This window comes from Hyaena hyaena, unplaced genomic scaffold (genome assembly GCF_003009895.1).
Source record: "Hyaena hyaena isolate Hyena2069 unplaced genomic scaffold, ASM300989v1 scaffold_19, whole genome shotgun sequence".
Lineage (NCBI taxonomy): Eukaryota > Metazoa > Chordata > Mammalia > Carnivora > Hyaenidae > Hyaena > Hyaena hyaena.
The window spans coordinates 6,499,174-6,519,010 of NW_024080651.1; the positions used below are offsets into that span (position 1 = coordinate 6,499,174).

Sequence of the window (19,837 nt, forward strand, 5' to 3'; positions counted from 1 at the left end):
TGTCTATTCATGTCTTCTGCTCAATTCTTCACTGGATTATTTGTTTTTGAGCTGTGGAGTTTGATGAGTTCTTTATAGATTTTGGATACTAAACTTTTATCTAATGTGTCATTTGCAAATATCTTTTCCCATTCTGTCGGTTGCCTTTTAGTTTTGTTGATTGTTTCCTCTGCAATGCATAAGGTTTTTATCTTGATGAGGTCCCAAAAGTTCATTTTTGCTTTTGATTCCCTTGCCTTTGGAGATGTGTCAAGAAATTGCTGCAGCTGAGGTCAGCAATGTTGATTGCTTTCTCCTCTAGGGTTTTGATAGTTTCCTGTCTCACATTCCTTCATCCATTTTGAGTTTATTTTTGTGTATGGTTTAAGAAAGTGGTTTAATTTCATTCTTCTACATGTTGCTGTCCAGTTCTCCCAGCACCATTTGCTAAAGAGATGTCTTTTTTCCATTAGATGTTCTTTCCTGTTTTGTCAAAGGTTAGTTGGCCATACATTTGTTGGTCCAATTCTGAGTTCTCAATTCTATTCCACTGGTCTATGTTTCTGTTTTTGCACAAAAAACATACTGTCTTGGTAAATACCGTTTTCCAGTAGAGGCTACAGTCTGGAATTGTGATGCCTCCTGATTTGGCTTTCTTCTTCAATATTACTTTGGCTATTTGGGGTCTTTTGTTTTTCCATAAAAATTTTAGAATTGTTTGTTCTAGCTTTGAGAAGAATGCCGGTGAAGTTTTGATTGGGATTGCATTGAATGTGTAGATTGTTTTCGGTAGTATTGATATTTTAAGAATATTTATTCTCCCGATCCATGAGCATAGAATGTTTTTCCATTTCTTTGTGTCTTCAATTTCCTTCATAAGTTTTTTATAGTTTTCAGCATACAGATCTCTTATATCTTTGGTTAGGTTTATTCCTAGGTATTTTATGAATCTTGGTGCAGTTGTGAATGGGATCAGTTTCTTGATTTCTCTTTCAGTTGCTTCATTATTGGTGTATAAAAATGCAATCCATTTCTGTACATTGATTTTGTACCCTGAGACTTTGCTGAATTCATATATCAGGTCTAGCAGTCTTTTGGTGGAGTCCTTCGGGTTTTCCATGTAAAGTATCATGTTGTCTGCAGAAAGTGAAAGTGTGACTTCTTATTTGCCAATTTTGATGATTTTTTTTCACTTTGTTGTGATTGCTAATGCTAGGACTTCCAACACTGTGGTAAACATCAGTGGAGAGAGTGGACATCCCTGTCATGTTCCTAATATCAAGGGGAAAGCTCTCAGTTTTTCCCCATTGGGATGATATTAGCTCTGGGCTTTTCATATATGGTTTTTATGATGTTTAAGTATGTTCCTTCTATCCCAACTTTCTTGAACATCTTTATTAAGAAGGGATGCTGTATTTTGTCAAATCCTTTTTCTCCTTCTATTGACAGGATCATATGGTTCTTATTCTTTCTTTTATTATTGTGATGTATCATATTGATTGATTTGTGAATATTGAACCAGCCCTGCGACCCATGAATGAATCCCACTTGATCATGGTATATAATATTTTTAATGTTTTACTTATTTCTGAGAGAGAGAGAGATAGAGCGAGCAAGGGAGGGTCAGAGAGAGAGACAGAATCCGAAGCAGGCTCCGGGCTCTGAGCTGGGTGTCAGCACAGAGCCTGACAAGGTGCTTGAACCCATAAACCGTGAGATCATGACCTGAGCTGAAGTCAGACGCTTAACCAACTGAGCCACCCAGCCACCCCTTTAATTCTTTTTATATGTTGTTGAATTCGATTTGTTGTATCTTGTTGAGAATTTTTGCAACCATGTTCATCAGGGATATTAGCCTGTAGTTCTCCTTTTTTGTGGGGTTTCTGCCTAGTTTGGGAATCAAAGTAATGCTGGCTTCATAGAATGAGTCTGGAGGTTTTCTTTCATTCCTATTTTTTGGAAAGTTTGATAAGGATAGGTATTAACTCTGCTTTAAATTTCTGGTAGAATTCACCAGGGAATTCTACAAATTCTCCTAACAAATCTTATTTGTTGGGAGATTTTTGGTAACTGTTTCAATTTCTTTACTAGTTATGGGTCGGTTCAACGTTTCTATTTCTTCCCATTTTAGTTTAGGTAGTGTGTGAGTGTTTAGGAATTTGTCTATTTCTTCCAAGTTGTCCAATTTGTTGGCATATAATTTTATAGGGTTTTTTTTTTATAACTGCTTGTATTTCTGAGCATTTGGTTGTAATAAATCCATTTTCATGTGTGATTTTATCTATTTGAGTCCCTTCTCTTTTCTTTTTTAGACGCCTGGCCAGAGGTTTTATCAATTTATTTATTTTTTTCAAAAAACCAACTCTTAGTTTCGTTGATCTGTTCTACCAGTTTTTTTTTTTATTCAATAGTGTTTATTTCTGCTCTGCTCTTTATTGTTTCTCTTCTTCTGCTGGCATTGGGGTTTCTTTGCTGTTCTGCTTCTAGTTCCTTTAGGTGTCCTATTAGATTTTGTATTTGGGACTTTTCTTGTTTCTTGAGATAGGCCTGGATTGCAATGTATTTTCCTCTTAAGACTGTCTTTCCTGTATACCAAAGGGGTTGGATTGATGTGTTTTCATTTGTTTCCATATATTTTTAAATTTCTTCTTTAACTTCCCAGTTGACCCATTCATTCTTTAGTAGCATTTTCTTTAACCTCCATACATTTGGAGGTTTTCTAGACTTTTTCCTGTGGTTGATTTCAAGTTTCATAGCATTGTGATCTGAAAGTGTGCATGGTATGATCTCAATTTTATACTTATTGAGGGCTGTTTTGTGACCCAGTATTGATCTATCATGGAGAATGTTCCATGTGTACTCGAGAATAATGTGTGTTCTGCTGCTTTAGGATGAAAAGTTCTAAATATATCTGTCAAATCCATGTGGTCCAGTGTATCATTCAGGGCCATTGTTTCTTTATTGATTTTCTGTCTAGATGATCTGTTCATTGCTGTAGGTGGAGTATTAAAGTTGCCTGCAATTTCCACATTCCTACCAATAAAATTGCTTATGTTTATGATTAACTGTTTTATATATTTGGGTGTCTCCACATTTGCTGCATAGACATTTATAATTGTAAGCTCTTTTTGATGGATAGACCCTGTAATTATTATATAATGCCCTTCTTCATCTCTTCTTACAGCCTTTATTTAAAATCTAGTTTGTCTGATATAACTATGGCTACTCCAGCTTTCTTTTGACTTCCAGTAGCATGATACGTTGTTCTCCCTCCCCTCACTTACAATCTGAAGGTGTCCTCAGGGCTAAAATGGGTCTCTTGTAGACAGCAAATTGATGGGTCTTGTTTTTAATCCATTCTGATACCTTATGTATTTTGATTGGAGCATTTAGTCCATTTATATTCAGTGCTATTAATGAAAGATATGGGTTTAGAATCATTGTGTTATCTGTAGGTTTCATCTTGTAATGATGTCTCTTGTCCTTTGTGGTCCTTGCAACATTTCACTCAGAGTCCCCCTTAAGATCTCTTGTAGGGCTGGTTTATTGGTGATCAATTCCTTCAGTTTTTGTTTGTTTGGAAAACCTTTATCTCTCCTTCTATTCTGAATGAAAAGCTTTTTGGAAAAAGAATTCTTGACTACATATTTTTCCTGTTCACCGCATTGAAAATTTCCTGTCACACCTTTCTGGCCTGCCAAGTTTCAGTAGATAAGTCTGCTACCTCCCTTATGTGTCTACCTTTGTATGTTAAGACCTGTTTATCCCTAGCTGTTTTCAGAATTCTCTCTTTATCTTTGTATTTTGCCAGCTTCACTATGATATGTTATGCAGAAGATCAATTCAAATTACATCTGAAGGGAATTCTCTGTGCTTCCTGGATTTCAATGTTTGTTTCCTTCTGCAGATTAGGAAGTTCTCAGCTATGATTTGGTTAAGTACACTTTTGACCCCTTTCTGTCTCTCTTCTGGAACTTCTATGATATGAATTTTGTTTCATTTCACTGAATCACTTAGTTCTCTAATTCTCCCCTCATGATCCAGAAGTTGTTTATCTCACTTTTTCTCAGCTTCCTCTTTTTCCATAATTTTATCTTCTATTTCACCTATTCCCCACTTCAATCCTCTTCAATCCTTGCTATAACTACCTCTATTTTATTTTGCATCTCATTTATAGCATTTATAATTCATCATGACTATTTTTTAGTTCCTTGATCTCTGCAGCAATAGATTCTCTGCCATCTTCTATGTTCTTTTCAACCCCAGTGATTAATCTTATGACAATCATTCTAAATTCTTGTTCAGTTATTTTGTTTATATCTGTTTTGATCAATTCTTCAGCTGTTATTTCTTCCTGGAATTTCTTTTGAGATGAATTCTTCCGTTTCATTATTTTGGCTAGTTTACTGTCCCTTATGTGTTTTAAAAGCTTGTGATGTGTACTGCACCTGTGAGCACTACTGTATTAAAGAGAAGTCATACATTTTCCAGGGCCTAGCCCTTCAGGAGGTGTTTTTTGGAGAGTGTTACTTGCTCTCTGTTGTTTTACTTTCGTTACTTCATCTCCCTACTTGTAGTGATATTTTGGACCCTCCACAAGGTGTGCTTTGAGTTGTTCCTTATAGTAGCCTTAGGGCCTATCAGGTTGTCCCAGCGCGTCCCTGGAAGTGCTACTCTCTCTTTACCTCCCAGGCCCTTGAGGTTCAAAGTTCTTTGGCTTCAACACTTCCATGGTCACAGACTCTCCCTTGTTCTCAGTTATTCTTCGGAGCATTTCCCTCTATTTGACATCAACGTTTTCCATTTTCCTATTAAAATTGGTGTATTCCCTCAATGTATTTCCGGTAGAATAAATTTTGTATCTTCTTAAACAGGAATGTATTGTTCTACTTTATATAAGAGTTATCTCTTACAAGTTTTTTTTTTCATTTTTAAATTTTTCTACATGAGATCAACAGGGGGCACTGTGGAACAGCGCTGCAGTCCATACACAGCTGCTTAGTGAGGACTATTCACTCAGAGGAGGCCTGGCTTCGAGGCTTTGAATTGTGTCACCACGTGCTTCCTTGCAGAGTTATCCCCAAGGATTAAGCCACCTCCAACTTCCTCAGTGCTTGATGTGAGCTGAATTCCAGCACCAGGGCTCAGGGAGGGGCTGGGCAATAGGTCTCATTTGCATGGACAGTTACTCCTGTGGCAGAGGTTGAAGGAGAAATGGAGACCTGGAGCAGTCCAGCTCTTTGTGGGGACCAGAGACTGTGTCACCATGGCCTAGACTCTTGTTCGCCTCGGGCTCCTTTCCCACTGCCCAGGCATGAACAGGCTTCAGGCACCAAGTTACAGTTTCCAGGCTCCATCAGCCCTCTGGCTCAGATACTGAGAAGATTTACTCTGGCCCCTGCCCCATCACCATGAATGTCAGTGTTTTCAAGTTTCCTGTCCCAGCCTATGGTGACCCAGCCATCCTCTCTCTCTCTCTCTCTCTCTCTCTGCATCTCCAGGAACAACAGCCAGAATCAACTGCACCCTAAGTGGCTTCAACGTTGGCAGCTACTACATAAACTGGTTCCAGCAGAAGCCAGGGAGCCCTCCTTAGTATCTCCTAAGCTTCCACTCCGATTCAAATAAATGCCAGGGCTCTGGGGTCCCCAGCCATTTCTCTGGATCCAAAGATGCCTCAGCCAATGCAGGGCTTCTACTCATCTCTGGACTGAAGCCTGAGGATGAGGCTGACTGTTACTGTGATACAAGTCATAGCAGTGGGAGCAGTTATCATTACTCAGAGTAACTCAGATAATAAGAAAGTGAGACAAAAACCCGGGGGCCCACGAGCCTTGTCTCTGAGTCTCTTTTATTGAGAAGCTTCTGTGGAGGTTCCTGTAGGGAAAATTCCTCTGGTGAGAACTGTCCTTGAGGAGGAAAGAGTGACACACAGATTATGCTGTTGCCTGAGAAAGCACAGGTGTCCCAGGAACAGACACGGGTGAAGGAATAGAGCCCAACTGCACATGCCACAGGGTCTGGAATATATTAACAATAATAAATAGTTTTAAAGGAAAAACCTCAGCCTTTCCTTCCTGTTTGGCTCCTTTACTACTGTTGTAAGAGAGGAGTGTCCTGTCTATTTCAAGATCCCTCTACCTGGACTAAGATTCAAATTAACATGAGGCAGATTAACAAGAGAAAGTAAGATTTAATAGCACACTTATACAGAATCCATACAGACATGGAAATTTCAAAGACACTCCGGCAAAATGAGGTATGGTAGCTTTCCTCCCTAAGGAAAAAAAAAATAAAAAACACCTCAAGGCAACCTGACTATATGCATACATGACAATATCTTTCACAACCTTGTAACATGAGACCACTTAATTAGACTACATATTTGTGTGTTACCATGTATGGGAGACAAAGAAGTAAAAAATATATAAAAACCTGTGCCATGTAGTGTTCGGAGCTCAGTTCTTTGGGTACAAACCCAACTGAGCAGTGCTAGCAGGAATAAAGCTGCTTCCTGGAAAGAGAAGCCTTGATGTCATGACTCTCTATGTAAGAATCCTGCTATGTTACTTGGGGGCTCATGTCTAGGCTTCAGAGATAGTGCATTTCCACTTGCTTTGCCACTGGGGATATGAACCTCGGAGCCTCACCTGGTGCCAGCAGACCACTTGATCCACAGGAAACCACCCCTCTTGGCATGCCAAGGCGAAGACCCTGTGTGTGCCAATGGAACCCCCGGGGCCCAGGAACCAGCTCAAGGAGTGCCGCCCATCAGACTGGTAAGAACCCGAGTTCGTTTTGGCAGACTTGCACATAAGAGGCAGAAGGGGAGCCTGATCACCTCCTAGAGTTGCCCTAGTAATTCCACAAGGGTCGAGGAATGAAGCTGCAACTCTAAGGCTCTGGGCGCTGGGTGGCCGGTTGGAGTCACCATGTGACTGTGTGTGGGGACTTGTCTCTCTTTCATTTCCTGGGTCAATAATGATAATTAGAGCCAATTGTCTCTGGTTATTCTACCTCAGAACAGGGGCATTAAGGAATATTCCCAAGCAGATGCCAAAACTCCTCTTGTTTCAGGAGAATTCCCTATTTTCTCTGGATTGACATACTGCCTAATTCCACTAGTGGTAAACAAAACAAAACAAAACAAAACAAACCTGGAGTCTGCTCCTCTGTCTGAGCTGACAAGATTTAAAACTGGGAATTCTCTTTCTCTGCCTTCTGCTGGAATCTTTCCTCTTCTGCCTTCCCTTCCCCTCCTACTTTTCTGCACCACGTGGGGGGCAACTTGCATAATTGGCTCCTCAATGCCTCAGGCACAGTCAGCTCTTCCTCCCACCCTGGAGGTCCTGGAGCAAAGGCAACACACTTCAGACTTCCCCACAGGTGTCCCAGGTAAAAATAGACAATGGGGAACAAATTTATTAACTTTTAAATGGACACAGATGGAACATATTCGGTATTTAAATAAATTTAAGTTTGTTGGTTTAAAATAGACATGTTTTGGGGCACCTGGGTGGCTCGGTTAAGTGTCTGACTCTGACTCAGGTCATGATCTCACAGTTCGTGGATTTGAGCCCTGCATCAGACTCTGTGCTGACAACTCAGAGCCCGGAACCTGCTTTGGATTTTGTTTTTCCCTCTTTCTCTGCCCCTTCTCTACTCAAGCTCTGTCTCTCTTTGTCTCTTAAAAATGAATAAACACTGAAAAAGAATTTAAAATAAATAAATAGACATGTCTTTAGAGTTATCAGCATTAAATATATAAAACTTTATTCTACATAAGGTTTTCTAGAGGTCAAATAAGCTCTTGTTATCTCTTTTGCAATTTGTCAGCAAAAAGGTGACTTAAAATGACAGTTCATTTTGTCTGTCTCCAAGTTTTCATGAGTGATTTTTAAGATAGCTTTCAAAGTCTTTGGTAACCTAAAACGTTAAAGTTTTGCTTACATGATCAATTGAGATTGAATTCATTATTTATCTAATGAGATAAGAGGCTAAAGCACTAATTACAAGATGTGGGTTTGTGCTTCTAACTTGTTGCAGAGAAATGAAGGATATTTGGATCTGTGGGAAAATATGCTTTATGCTTAATGGATTCATAAGTTTGCCATCTAAAAAAACATTCTGATGTAACATAGAGTTCACAACTGGTTACTACTTAGTTTTCACTGAAGACTAAGATTTCTAAGAGTTAAAATTCTGCTAAATATAGTTAAAACTGATAAAAACAAGAAAAGCAATTCTGTATGTAGAAAAGTAGGAGATATGAAACAAAGATATAAGAAATGGAAATATATTTTTGTTGAAAGTAAAAAAAAGTAATTTTGTTCTAAATGAGACTGGTTATTTGGACAGAAATGGCTTGGGACAAAAATCTAACTGTAAAGAAAAGTTAGCAGTTTCATGAAGAGAAATCTTTAAAAAGAAATTTTATGTGTGGTCAGGATGGACTAAGTTAAAATAAATGGATTTTAAAAGTACACAGAGTCAAAATTAAAATTCTTCCTCCTTTGGTCCAAAGGCTGAGAAATTGATGATAATACTCTTGGTACCAGCCTCCAAATCCTTCACATTTTTGTTGTTGCTGTTTAGCAGAAGAATGGATGGCTCTGTCATATGAGGAATGGATGATATATGAAGGACTTTTACTAAGATACATGGGAGCCATTTTACTAAACTTAGCCCATTGTATTAAAAAAATGGATATCCACATAGCTGAAACATATTTATGTGGTCATTGTTGAAAAAGACAGGGAAATAGACATTGAGTTTGGTCCTTTAACCTCCTATCTCAACGGCCAATAATCAATACGTAAGTTATTGCTTGGCCAAAATAAAATTAGTGCATCCTACAACAACCAGGAAAGTCTTTCTTGGTCACAGTCCACACCCCCAAGGTCCTGTAGGTGGGAAACAGAGGGGTAAGGCAAAACTAAACAAAAACAGGAAAGACCACGTCAGATCTCAGGGGTAGGATCAAGCCTGGATAAGAATGACTTATCCTAGCACCTTGTGAGACTCACAGGGCTTTTGGTTTCCAGTCACATAGCCAGCCAAAACATGGGCCTAGGAAGTGAGGTTTCTCCTGGGCAGCTGTAGGAAATTGAGGTAAGGGACAACATTCTTCCTTTTTCCTATAGATGGTAATTCCCCAACCAAGGCCATTACTCCATTGGAAAGCATTATGATTAATTTTCTTTTGCACAAAGTCTTGGCCCTAATACAAATTGGAAGAGGAACCTAGCCACCAAAGGGAAATATCAATGACAATACAATTGGACTTGCTTTACAAATATGAAGAGAAATGGGGAGAATTCCCCTATGTTGTTTGTTTTTGGGACTTAAGGGGAAAATTTTTTGAGATATATGTAAGCATGTAAAGTGGATCCTAATTTAATGACAACTCTTTCTAAAGTCCATCAATTAGGAGCACTGGGTGTTATATGGAAACTAACTTGACAATAAACTATTTAAAAAAAAAAAAGGGAGAGGAAACAATTAAGGACCCCTTACCTGTATCCAAAACACACCTAGAGAAGGAGGAAGGGAAGTCTTCCACCTCAACTTCCTCCTCCTCGGGTTCTATCTCTCTCTCCATATATATATATATTTAAAAAACCAATATATATTGCTTTTCTTTCTCTCTTTCTCCATATATATATATATGTATTATACACACATATATATATACACACACTTAAAAGAACAATTCTGTTCCCTGTTACCCACCTTATCCAGGCCCTCCCTGTAATGTAACAGGCATATTTCCCTTACAAGAAGAAAAAAACCTTTACATTACAAGGTTTAAGACAGATAAAAGGAGATCTAGGTAAATTTTCTGATTGGATAAGTATATAAAGGCTTTTCAGAATATTATGTATGTTTTTGAGTTGACCTGGAAAGATATAATGCTTTTGTTAAATCAGACTATTAATGAGACAGATGTATGGGAAAGAAAATTAAGGAAATCTAAGATTTAGCCCTTAAATTATGTTAAATTAGCCACTATATTACAAACACAAAATGAAAGCCCAATGGCCTTCCTGGAGAGGTTGAGGGAGACTCTCATTAAATATATGTCTATCTCCCCTGACACTCCTAAGGGTGAGATGACTTTGAAGGACAAATTTGTCACTCAATCAGCCATAGATATTTTTAAAAAATGCAAAAATTGGCTGTTGGCCTTGAAAAAACCCTGGAGAAGCTCTTACAAGTTGCCAAATGGGTATAAGAAAAAAAAAAAAAAGAACCCTGAAGCTTAGTTATGGCCTTATGCATTACGTCAGACTGGACTTCCCCAGGTCCTGGCACAGTTATATGGCCGTTCTGAGCACTAAAACGAGAATGTTCTCTGAGGGGACAACTAAAATGAAAATCCCATAAGCCATGCCCCTTATGTGGAGACATTCACTGGAGATCTGAACACCCTCGGGGACCTCTACCTGTGAGGGCTCAGATAACTAATGTCCCTGGAAGGGACTAACCAGGGCCTGGAACTCTTCACTGTGGCTCCCCTAAACCAACTGTCTATCAGAAATCCAAAGCCTTGGGTAGCTCTAAATATAGAATGAAAACTGGTTGATTTCCTTCTTGGCACTAGAGCTACCTTTTCTGTCCTCCTTTCCACTCCAGACCAACTATCTAAATGAGCATGATGATTAGAGGGATCTCCGGAAAACGTCTAACTAAATTTTTCTCTCAGCCCCTGGGATGTTTATGGAAAAAACTATTTTTCCTCATTTTTTCCTGATAATGCCAGAGAGCCTTACTCCCTTGCTAGAAAGGGACATTATAACTAAATTAGAGACTATGGTGCTACTAACTCTAGGATAAATAATCAATTATGTAAGCTTTTGGAAATTATTGGATGTTGTAGGTTGTAGTTACCAGGGTTCAGGAAAATAGTTTTCCTGTTTTATCAATTATTAAAGGAGACTCAATCCCATCTACTCTCCCCCTCCAAAAATAAAATAACAATAATAAACTAGAGTCTGACTCCTAGACACTGTCTCCAGCCCTTGGGATGGTTACAAACAGAGCAGGGCAATTACTATTACCAAGATCACAGAGCTAAAAGATCATTAAAACAGCATAAGGCCTTTCATTTAGGGAGGGACAAAACTTATCAAATGGCCCAAAAGATGTTTACTGGAAAAAATTTTGTCAAGGAGAGTTCTACAACTAGTATCAGCCCATAAAGTATGTTTTGAAAGCAATCCTTTCAACCACAAACTTGCTTTCCCAGGCAATCAAGGAACTGGAGGCTATCCAGGAAAGACTAAAAATTAGGTCTCGCTCAGATGCCAAAGTCAAAAAAATTCCAACATCTGTTTGTATGGGTTAATACTTTCACTAATTGGGGAAAGGCCTTCTCCTACAAGACAGAAAAGGCACAAAAAGTAGTAAAAATTCTGCTTTATAAAATAATACCCAGGTTTGGCTTACCTAAAATTTTGCAAATTAATAATTGTAAATGGCTGCTTTGATTCTTTCTCTAGAAGAACTCCTGGCTCTTAAAAAAGTTTTCCATCTCAAAATAAAGCAGACTGACTGCTTATACTCAGCAAAACTTTAAATAATACCTCACAAGCATTAGATGCATTAAAATTTTTTAATTAAATTAAGGTCAAACTCTTGGAAATAGAGCCATCATTGATTACTTACTGCTTCTGCTCCTCCATCACCTGGGTATAAGAAATTCCCTGACATATGTTGTTTACAAAGTTAGGGTCTCTTCTAGATTGTTTGACAAGTTTGAAATCTATAGACATTATCTTAAGATGCCATCTTGTTTGGTCAGTATAATCTTTATTTTGTGTTTTTCTCTCTGTGTCTGCTAATGCTTATGCTGCCTCATGCCTGCCAGCCATCCTATAAAACCATACTGTGGGACACTCGACCGTTCCTTGGGTAGACTCTAACAGCTGTACCCCTACACTGTCCCTTATCAGCTTGAAGAAGTCAGAACAGTCATTGTCTCTGTTCCCTAAAAGCAGTTATAGGCCCTATTCCAGGGAAGAAATAAATAGGGGAAAGGGTAACATGAGACAGGAGAAATAAGGGACCTTTAGGGAGACAGACTGCAACTGCAAGTTGGGGATTAAAGAAACACATGGGGTTCTGCCCTTGTAAAATCCTTTATGGGCACCCTCCCCCCATCATCAAGGGCATGAGGGGGCATTTAAATGAGATAAACAATCTAACCCTAAGACAATAGATGCAGGCTTTTGTCTTTACCCTAACCACCTTATACCACTGGGCCAGGGAGTGATTACCTGTGAATCTGATCACAGAGGCTCACCCATTTAAACCAGGAGATGCACTATGGATAAAGGAGTGAAATGTCCAACTCATAAAACCCCTCTAGAGGGGCCTGTTCACTATCATTTTGTCCACCTTTACTGCAGTAAAGGTAGCCAGTGTGGGTCCCTAGATTCACTACAGCAGAGTTAAGCCAGCATCTCCAAACTGGGAGTGCATTTTTGATTCATCAATGCCATGCAAGCTGACCATAGGAAGAAGCAATCTACATCTCCAGAGGCTCCAGGAGACTGCAGCCCTGCTTTAGTCACTCAGGAAGGTGACTAATCTATGCACAGCAGAAGCTTGAGGAATCGACCGTCCATGAAACAAGGCTGTCCTTGTTTTCTATATGTTCCATTACTGTGATACACTGTCATGTCTTGTTTCTCACTATTATTGTGATTCTTGCTCTACTATTTGCCATAGGATTGGCCGAGGCCACCCTGGCTGGCTGGAAATGTGATGAGAAATTTCTGTTAACAACTTCCTTTTGTGGATAGAATACTTCGTTGGTGCCAACATGGGGAAACAATGACCATAAGAGACTAGAATATTAGATCCCCACAAACCTTATAGTAAAACAAAATACCCCAGTCTTACTACCAGAGTCTGGCTTCTCAAAAGCTTAATTTTGGGGAAAAACTGTCTTGCTTACTGGGGAAAAAGTTCATCGACGTCCCTGTTAAAAACTTAACATGTTTAGGCCAAAGATTTTATAACTTAACTACCCAGAAAACCCAATGGTGGGGGATCGCTGATCACCTTGAGGCAGATACCCAACCATTGTCTAACTTCTCTCATCTCCCAGAGGCCTGAGACAATGTCAACACAGCTGTCAAATGGTGGGCTACAAGTGGACTATTCTACTTACATGGAAGGACAGCCTATATAGTACTTCCCTCAGGATGCTCAGGGTCATATGTGCTAAAAACTACTCATCCATCTTTCTTCCTACTCCCACTTTTGAGAGGGAAACACTTGGGAGTCCAAGTTTATGGAGACAGAGAGACTCAAAGGAAGTAGCGTGCCTTACAATTGGCAATTAAAAAGATGATAAATGGCCTCCCAAGCATTTAATCCAATATTATGACCCTGCCACCTAGGCAGAGGATGGATGGATGTGTCCTGGGGCTATCGCACTCTTATTTACATGCTAAACCACATAATCAGACTACAAGCAGTTATAAAAATTATAACCAATAAAACTGCCAGAGCTCTTAACTTACTAGCCAAGAAACAAACCAAAATGCGCAATATCATCTATCAAAATTTCTTGGCCTTAGATACCTACTTACTTCTGAGAGAACAGTTTGTAAAAAGTGTAACCTAAGCAATTGCTGCCTACAGATAGGTAATGAGAAAAAGGTCATAGAAGAGATCACAAATCAAATGAAAAGGATTGCTCATGTCCCTGTCCAGATCTGGAATGATTAAAATTATGGAGAGTTATTTGGAAGATAGTTTTCAACTTTCAGGGGACTCAAAACTCTCATAAAAATTATCCTCCTAATTCTAGGAAGTTGCTTAATCCTACCTTCCTTAGCTCTCCTGGTTTTACTGTCTGTCTCTAGTCTCACTGAGGCCATAATTTAAAAAAAAAAGAGGGAGAGAGAAAAAAAGACAGTCACTCTTGTAATGATGTTATAAAAATATAAACCTCTGAATCCAGATGATGCTCTTTTGAAATAAGTTAGCCAGAGAAAGACAGATACCCTATGTTTTCACTTATAATGGATCAGGAGAAACTTAACAGAGGACCATGGGGGATAAGGGGGAAAATAATTGGGGAGAGGGAGGAAAGCAAATCATGAGAGACACTTGAATACTGAGAACAAACTGAGGGATAATGGGGTCGGGGAGAAGGGAAGGGGGGTGATGGTCATGGAGGAGGGCACTTGTTGGGATGAGCACTGGGTGTTATATGGAAACCGACTTGACAATAAACTATGAAAGAAAAAAAAAGATGATGCTCTTTGATCCAAAATAAAGGGTTCTGAGCATCAAAGGGGGGAAATATGGTAGGGTCCCCTCCCTAAGGAAAGAAAAAAATCTCAGGGCAACCTGACTATAGTATGTGACAACATCCCTCACGACCTTGTAACATGAGACCATTTAATCAGACTACATGTTTGTGTGTTACCACATATGGGAGACAACGAAGTAAAATATAAATTAAAAACTATGCCATGTGGCATTTAAGGTTCAATTCTTTGGGTACAAACCCAACTGAGCAGTGCCGGCTGGAATAAAGTTGGTTTCTGGAAAGAAAAGTCTCGGTGTTACGACTCTGTGAGGATCCTGCTACAGAGGGATATATGTTTTTCTGAACTACGCAGAAGGAGGTAGAGGTCTAATATTCAATGCAAAGAAATGTACTTTACAGACAGAAGAAGAGTAGATGTTTGGTAAACAATGTATGTAGGGCCCCTGGGAAACAATGGGACAGAGAGAACTGTAACCAAACAGGCCTTGCAGGGTCCCCCGTCTGCCCCACCTCGTTCACATCCTAGTGCAGCTGTCTGTGGTGCCAGCTCTCTTCCCGGAGCAGGTGCTTCCCCTAAGTTCTTTTAGTCAGTTCAGGAGACATGAAAGCATTTTTCCTGAGTGTGCTGGATGGGCTTCAACCGCTTTTTAACTCATGATAATCTTCATGCCAAAGTGGCCCATCGAGGGGCAGCCTGCCTTTCTCCCCTACAGATCCCTGCTCTGATTTTTCCCTAAAGTCTCATATATCCAAAGTTGAGCAAGTATATTGTTTCATCTTGTTGAACCAAATAGCCTGACAATAAGTCAGTTCAGTTAAACTCATTTCAGGAGGTGGTGATGCAGATGGGCTCCCAAAGTCAGGTCCACATTGGGCAAAGAATCAGGTAATTGATAAGTGACATTTTTATGGAAACAAAAATAAAACATAGACTAATGGTTGAAGCTACTTATAAACCAGTGTCTGAGTCCTGAGCGCTGCCAGTGAGACGTCTAGATATCTGGCTGGAAGCATCTGCAGATGGAACGAAGGCAGGCAGTGGTGATCTGATCAGCTTTAGTGTTTTCAGTTTAGACATGTCTGGTGATCTTTTTGAGGCGCCCACAGAGCAGCAGGCAGGAAGATTGTCTATGCATGAGTTAATGAGGGGATTTCTCTGAAGCTTACATGCAGTCATTTTTGTTAATTTTGCAGAATTCGGGGAGCTTTAGTTACCAAGTTATTCCAATTGTCAGAAAGGTGAGAGAAAAAATTGAAAATGTTAGCTTAGGGGCGCCTTGGTGGCTCAGTCAGTTGAGCATTCGACTTCGGCTCAGGTCATGATCTCACCGTTCTTGGGTTCGAGCCCCGCGTTGGGCTCTGTACTGACAGCTAGCTCAGAGCCTGGAGCCTGTTTCAGATTCTATGTCTCCCTTTCTCTCTGATCCTCCCCTGCTCATGCTCTCTCTCTCTCTCTCTCTGAAATAAAAAAAAAAAAAGAAAATATTAGCTGAGAGAATTGTAGCCAAGAATTGAGGGACACAAGAAGAACCAGGATTTGGTCCAGTTTACAATGATCAAGATTAAAATCTAGTATCTACAAGAGTGTGTTCTTGAAACATATTTTTCTCTGTAATAACTTTCAATTTTACTAAAAATTAGCCAAATTAATACTACTTAGTTTGCAAAATAAGTTGTTTCCAAAATATTGGCATGATTATTTATATAAATTCAGCAAGAATAGTGGCTGACAATGTAGGCTATTTAAAGCCTGATTTGATAAAACTTATATTGTTTTATATTTTTTAATGTTTTATTTATTTTTTGAGACATAGATAGTGCAAGAAAGGGAAGGGCAAAGAGACAGGGTGACAGAGAATCCAAAATTCTCGATAGGCTGGCAGCAGAGAGCCCAATGTGAGGCTCAAACTGACGAACCTTGAGATCATGACCCAAGCCAAAGTCAGACGTTCAACCAACTGAGCCATCCTGGTGCTCCTCATAGACCTTTTATAAGGAATCTGTAGATTGAACTTTCATTTATTTATTTAAAGTAAGTTATACACCTAATGTGGGGCTTGAACTCAGGACTCCCCTCTTGAGTTTCTCAAAATATCTTGAAGTTCCTGCACTTGCCATAAGTCACCTTATTTACTCACCTGGTGATGCTATGGGGAGCTCTGTAGGAAGGTACCAGGCTAGTATTTCCAAAGAGCTTTATTGTCTCCACAAAGTCAACTTTAGTTCTTTAAAGCTATCTGTTCATATCTGAGTCTATGTATGTCTCCCTCAAATGTGACACTCCAGTCAAAGTCTTGGTAATATAACCAATTTTGCTGTTGTGTCTTGTTCAAGGAGAACAGATTCTCATTGAACTTATGCAAATAAATATATCGTCAAAAAATATCACAGTACTTACTGATATTTTTTCTAAATTTTGAAGGAATAACATAGGAAGAAAAGATAAATGTTTTAATTTGCTCACAAAGATAGATTTGATCAAATTACTCTAAGTCAGCTTAAAATAAAAAGCTTTTTTAAATCTGGAAAAACAATTTTTTGAAGTTTATTCATTTTGGGGAGAGAGAGAGAACAAGAGATGAAAGGTCAGAGAGAGACAAGGAGGCACAGAATCTGAAGAGGCTCCAGGCTCTGAGCTGTCAGCACAGAGCCTGATATGGGGCTTAAACCCACAAACTGTGACATCATGACCTGAGCTGAAGTCAGACGCTGAACTGACTAAGCCAGCCACGTGCCCCAATAACAACAAATACTTTATGTGAATCACCACAGACTTTCTTTTTCAATTCTACTATTTTTAACTCTATCTTCGATAAATTTTCTTTCAGCTATTATGAGTTTCTCTCTCCCTTCTGCACTCTTATTTTAAAAAAGCCAGAATTCACTTCTGTTTATTCATATTCTCAGGACACATTGCACTTGAGAAAGTATACATCTTCTACTTTTTTTTTTTTCACATCAGGATGGCTGCCAAACCCCACAGTCCAAAACAAGACCTCTAATTAACCTTGTATCAGGCTCAGATATCTATGTTATTTCCATGACCTCAACTACGAAGAGGTCAATAGGTTCATCTTGTTTAATGGCAAAACTGGAGTCCACTACAGCCGGTGTTAACTAAGGCCTCAGCAAGTTCAGCATGCACTTTAGTATGTAGAGATGCTCTGTCCACCTCTAGGAGTATTTCTGTGTCCATTTCTTAGATTTGTTTCAAAAACTGAAGTGCCTTTTCCTTTGCAGCTTTAAATTCTTTGAATATTATTCTGAGACGAAGACCTTCCGAAATGTAGAGATATGCTTGTTTCAGCAGCTTCCCAATGATTAGGATATTGGGAGTGGTACCATCACCAGTTATATTATCCTGGGCTGTTGCTACTTTGGCTATGGAGACTGTTGGGTATTGAACTTGCATTTCATGAAGCAGCACATTGTCATCTTTAGTAAGCTTGATGTCTCCAGCACCAGAAACAAGCATCTTTATGGTGCCCTTAGGCCCCAAGCTGGTCCTCAGCATGTTCTGCAGCCCCAGACCCACTCTGATGTTGACCATCCATGCTACCTAGGCTTGGTTACCTTGGCCTTGGGGTTGAACAGTCTTCATGGCTGCCACAGATAACCAGCACAGGAAAAGGAGGAGATCCAGCTAAGGCCTCAGCTGACTCATAAGTTATTTATTTTTGACAAAGTTGAAAAATTCTTTTAGAGGAAGGATAATGCTTTGGACAAATGACCACAGAACAATTAGATATCCATAGGGGGAAATGAATATTACTAAACCTCTCTTCTTACTAAAAAAAAAAAAACAAAACCAAACAAACAAAAAACTTATTAAATGTATCCTAGACTTAACTGTAAAACATAAAGCTATTGTCTTTCAGAAGAAAACAGAAGAAAATCTTCAAGATCTAGAGTTTGTGTAAACACGTTTACCTATATATGTCAATTTTCTAAATTGCATATCAATGGAGGGATATGACGCTTGCAGTATCATCTCTGGAGTGCCAGCAACTTATGTTGTAATTTAGGTGAATTTTGCATCTCACATAAACCAGGACTCCTTCTGAGAGTGAAAAACACTACAGTAATCATGGACACCACTATGGAATCACACCATCAGTAAATCAGATCACTGATGTGTGAATACATAGGGAACTGGTGAGGTGCAGAAACTGGCTGGGCCCTCGGGGCTTTGGGCCTGTGACCAGCAGGTGGCTCTGTGAGACTGCACTGTGGTCCCTACACAACTGCTCAGGGGAGCCTGGACCTGAGGACTAGGCCCTCTGATCCCTGCTGGGAACTTAGCAGTTTTGTCCTCTCTGGCCTGGCAAAGTCACCTAAGGAGGGACCTGTGTGTCGCCTCGCTTCCTCCTAGGGCTCTCCCCAGGGCTGAAGCCAACCTCCATCCTCTTCAGTGTGTGGTGTGAGCTGAGCTCCAGCACCAGGGCTCAGGGAGGGGTTGGGCAGTCACTAGATAGAACCCATTTGCATGGACAGCCCCTCCTGTAGCAAAGGGTAGAAGACAAAAGGAGGCCAGGAACAGTCAGGCTTACTGTGGGGACCACACGTTGTGTCACCATGGCCTGGACTCCTCTCCTCCTACTGCTCCTCTGCCACTGCACAGGTAGGGATAGGCCTTGGGTACAAGTTATCAGTTCCTAGCCTGTATCAGCCCCTCTTACTCAGAACTCTGAGGAAATTTACCCAGGCTCCTGCCTCATCACCTATGTATGTCTGTGTTCACAGGTTCCATCTCCCAATTTGTGGTGACCCAGCCACCCTCCCTCTCTGCATCTCTGGGAACAACAGGCAGACTCACCTGCACTCTGAACAGTGAAAGGATTGATATTTACCCCATATCCTGGTACCAACAAAAGACAGGGAGCCCTCCTCATTACCTCCTTACCTTTGTAACAGATTCAAATAAGCATGAAGGCTCTGGGGTCCCCAATCGCTTCTCTGGATCCAAAGATGCCTCTGCCAATGCAGGGATTTTGCTCATCTCTGAGCTGCAACCTGAGGACGAGGCTGACTACTACTGTCAGTTGTTTGATGTTGGTGATGGACACAGTGATACAAATAGATGAAGAAGTTGGACAAAAAACTCAGACTGCTCTAGGGGGCACCTGGGTGGCTCAGTCATTAAGCATCTGACTTCGGCTCAGGTCATGATTTCACAGCTCCTGAGTTTGAGTTCCAATACTGGGTGTATTTGAGCCCTGCTTTGGGTGAGCTTGAGCCCTATTTCTCTCTTTTCTCTCTCTCTCTCTCTCTGCCCCTCCTTGGATTCTTTCTCTCTAGAAGGAGAAGAAGAAGAAGAAGAAGAAGAAGAAGAAGAAGAAGAAGAAGAAGAAGAAGAAGAAGAAGAAGAAAAAGAAGAAGGAGAAAGGGAAAGAAAGAAAGAAAGAAAGAAAGAAAGAAAGAAAGAAAGAAAGAAAGAAAGAAAGAAAGAAGAAAGGGAGGGAGGGAGGAAGGAAGAAAGAAGAAAGGGAGGGAGGGAGGAAGGAAGGAAGGAAGGAAGGAAGGAAGGAAGGAAGGAAGGAAGGAAGCAAGGAAGGAAGGAAACCTCAG

General features: G+C 40.0%; 1 pseudogene and 1 gene segment (V, D, J or C); one reads left to right on the forward strand and one right to left on the reverse strand.

Annotated features, from left to right (window-relative positions):
* Positions 1 to 18,846, reverse strand: part of LOC120227881 — a 49,068-nt pseudogene extending 30,222 nt beyond the window's left edge.
* On the forward strand, positions 18,845 to 19,353 carry LOC120227882. The segment is given in 2 exon segments: positions 18,845 to 18,890; positions 19,013 to 19,353. Coding segments are annotated over 2 exon segments (387 nt in total).
* Positions 19,354 to 19,837: the final 484 nt, after the last annotated feature.